Raw genomic sequence first — 2,227 nt, 5'->3', positions numbered from 1 at the left:
ACTATTAGAGGAATTGGGTCCAATTTTGAAAATTAGGCAATTAGTGGGCCACTAGTGGACTTGGGAAGGCTAACTAGTAATTAGGCCTTTCATGTTATGGATTTGGGTCTAGGTCATGGATGGGGTAAAATGGTCTTGGAGAGTTTTTGTTGTTTCTAGAGAGATTTTGGAGAAGATTGTTTGTGTTGCCAGGAGTAGCCCTTCCGAGCTCAAGATTCAACCTTTTCCACATTTGGCTATCATTGTAAGGACATTGTGTCAAACATAGGCCTCAACAACATTGGTTTTCTTACATAGGCCTCAGCGGTTTTCTTATGTTCTTTCGTGCATTCTCATTATAATTTACAAACATCTACACCATAACATATATACTATATTGATTTGTCGATTCACTTCCATTTCCCTACGCTACAAAAAGGTACTCTAAAATGCTTATACAAACTTGATTTCAATAATCGAATGCAAAATATGCTCTGCATATTGAGATTTTCTCAAATGGGAGCAACAATGACAATATAAATACTTAATTTTTCACTCTGAAGATTATATTTCATAATACAGTTTTTAACTTAGAATGTACGGCGTCATATTTATTTCTTGCCAACAACCTACTCAAAAACACATTTGAACTACCCTAAAACGGTACATTCCAAAGAAAATGGTTATTAATATTTTCATATTATATGTGTGTGTTATTGTGTTAGTTTTATTAAAAAAAAAACAGTTTAATTAATTTTCATTGTTTTTTATTGTCATTGTTGTTAAAGAGTACAGAATAGAGACAAATACTTTAGTTAGTCATTGTTTTGTGTGTAAGTTTCAACATTTTACTTTCTTGGTAACATGTCCCTATAAAATCATGATGAATACTTGAATCCGTACCACAAAAATTTAGGTCCTTCCACAACCGAAGCAAAACCCCCAAAATGACCCACTTCAACCTGAAGCAACTGATTTCAGTATCAAAATAGTGAAATTACACACACCATCTAAAGAAATCAGAAACCAGTTCTTCATTTTCATTCTTCAATACAACTGTGATAATCATACCCAATCACAACCACTTTAACTTAAAATCAAACCTCAAATCGATAAACGAAAAACGAAAGCATAGTAAACACAGTCAGTTGTTAACAATAATATACTGCCAACCTAACCCAATCAACTGGATTTCTTAGTGGTCATAAGATCAGCAAGCTTGTTCTTCATCTTTCCATTTGGGGACGACGACGATGATTTGTGCTCTCCTCCTCCAATCCCAGGGTAGTATCTCTTAATCACCTTCTCCCTCACGAACTTATTGTAGATGAAAGCAGCTCCTCTGAACTGCGGCAACACCAACCACGCCACCGCTATCAGTTTCACATCATACCATATCGGAATCCTAACATCACAAACAAACAATTTAACCATTAGTTACTTGAAATCACGATGACCAAATCTTGAAATAAAACGTTTTTGTGTTTTATTCGAGTATTCACCATTCAAGGACCGATGCAAGAAGCATCTCCACGAGCGTGAGGAAGGAGTATAAGATCCAGTAAGAAAGCCACTGTTGATCGTCTTCTTTTGACGCGCTTTCTATCGCCACCACCGATGCGTAAAGTGGGTACAACAACATTGTTACAGGTCTGAAAACAGTAATCAAGTAAAGTAACATAAGCGAAGTTGAATCAGAAGGAAGAAGGAAGAAGTAATTTGTAATTTGATTGATGCTTACCCAGCTAATTGATGGACACCAGACATCAACGTCCAGAATCGACTCATTTTGTATAAAATTGACACAGATATATGCGAGATGTTCTTGGATTCCGAACCGATTTAAAGAGCAAAACACGAAATTTGGATGAAGGGTTTTGGGTAAAGTGTTTGGTATTGTTCTAAAGATTAGGAAGACTGATGGAGCTATAAATAGGGGAAGAGGATGGTGACAAGCGTCGACAGATGACGGAGATACAAGATGCGAGAACAGGAAAATAGATATGATACGTGGCGGACATCTAATGGTTGAGGGGGTGGTCCGGTGGTCGACTTCGTTGATGGACCTTTTGATTCAGCTGTGGAGACAAAATGTTATACATGAAACACAACAACTCCGGTATCCTCGTTTCCAAATAAATTAAACAATTTTAAAAAGGTCGTCGACAACGAAATTTAATGTAGAATAAATAAATTTTTTTCTTAAATATATTTTTCTATAAATTTATATTATGAGTTATAAGAGAGT

General features: G+C 35.9%; 1 protein-coding gene across 1 annotated transcript; it reads right to left on the bottom strand.

Moving 5' to 3' along the window:
• Nucleotides 1–990: 990 nt before the first annotated feature.
• On the bottom strand, nucleotides 991–1,903 carry LOC145042600 (HVA22-like protein e). The gene is made up of 3 exons (XM_078991051.1): nucleotides 1,721–1,903; nucleotides 1,482–1,631; nucleotides 991–1,384 (listed from the first exon to the last, which is right to left on the bottom strand). Exons 1-3 carry the CDS (start codon nucleotides 1,765–1,767, stop codon nucleotides 1,162–1,164), a joined length of 420 nt encoding a protein of 139 aa, XP_078847177.1. The 5' UTR covers nucleotides 1,768–1,903; the 3' UTR covers nucleotides 991–1,161.
• Nucleotides 1,904–2,227: the final 324 nt, after the last annotated feature.

This window comes from Lactuca saligna, chromosome 4 (genome assembly GCF_052625555.1).
Source record: "Lactuca saligna cultivar CGN05327 chromosome 4, ASM5262555v1, whole genome shotgun sequence".
In the NCBI taxonomy this organism is placed as follows: Eukaryota; Viridiplantae; Streptophyta; class Magnoliopsida; order Asterales; family Asteraceae; genus Lactuca; species Lactuca saligna.
The sequence above is the reverse complement of the archived record's forward strand: the minus strand, read 5'-3'. Positions and strand labels throughout refer to the sequence as shown.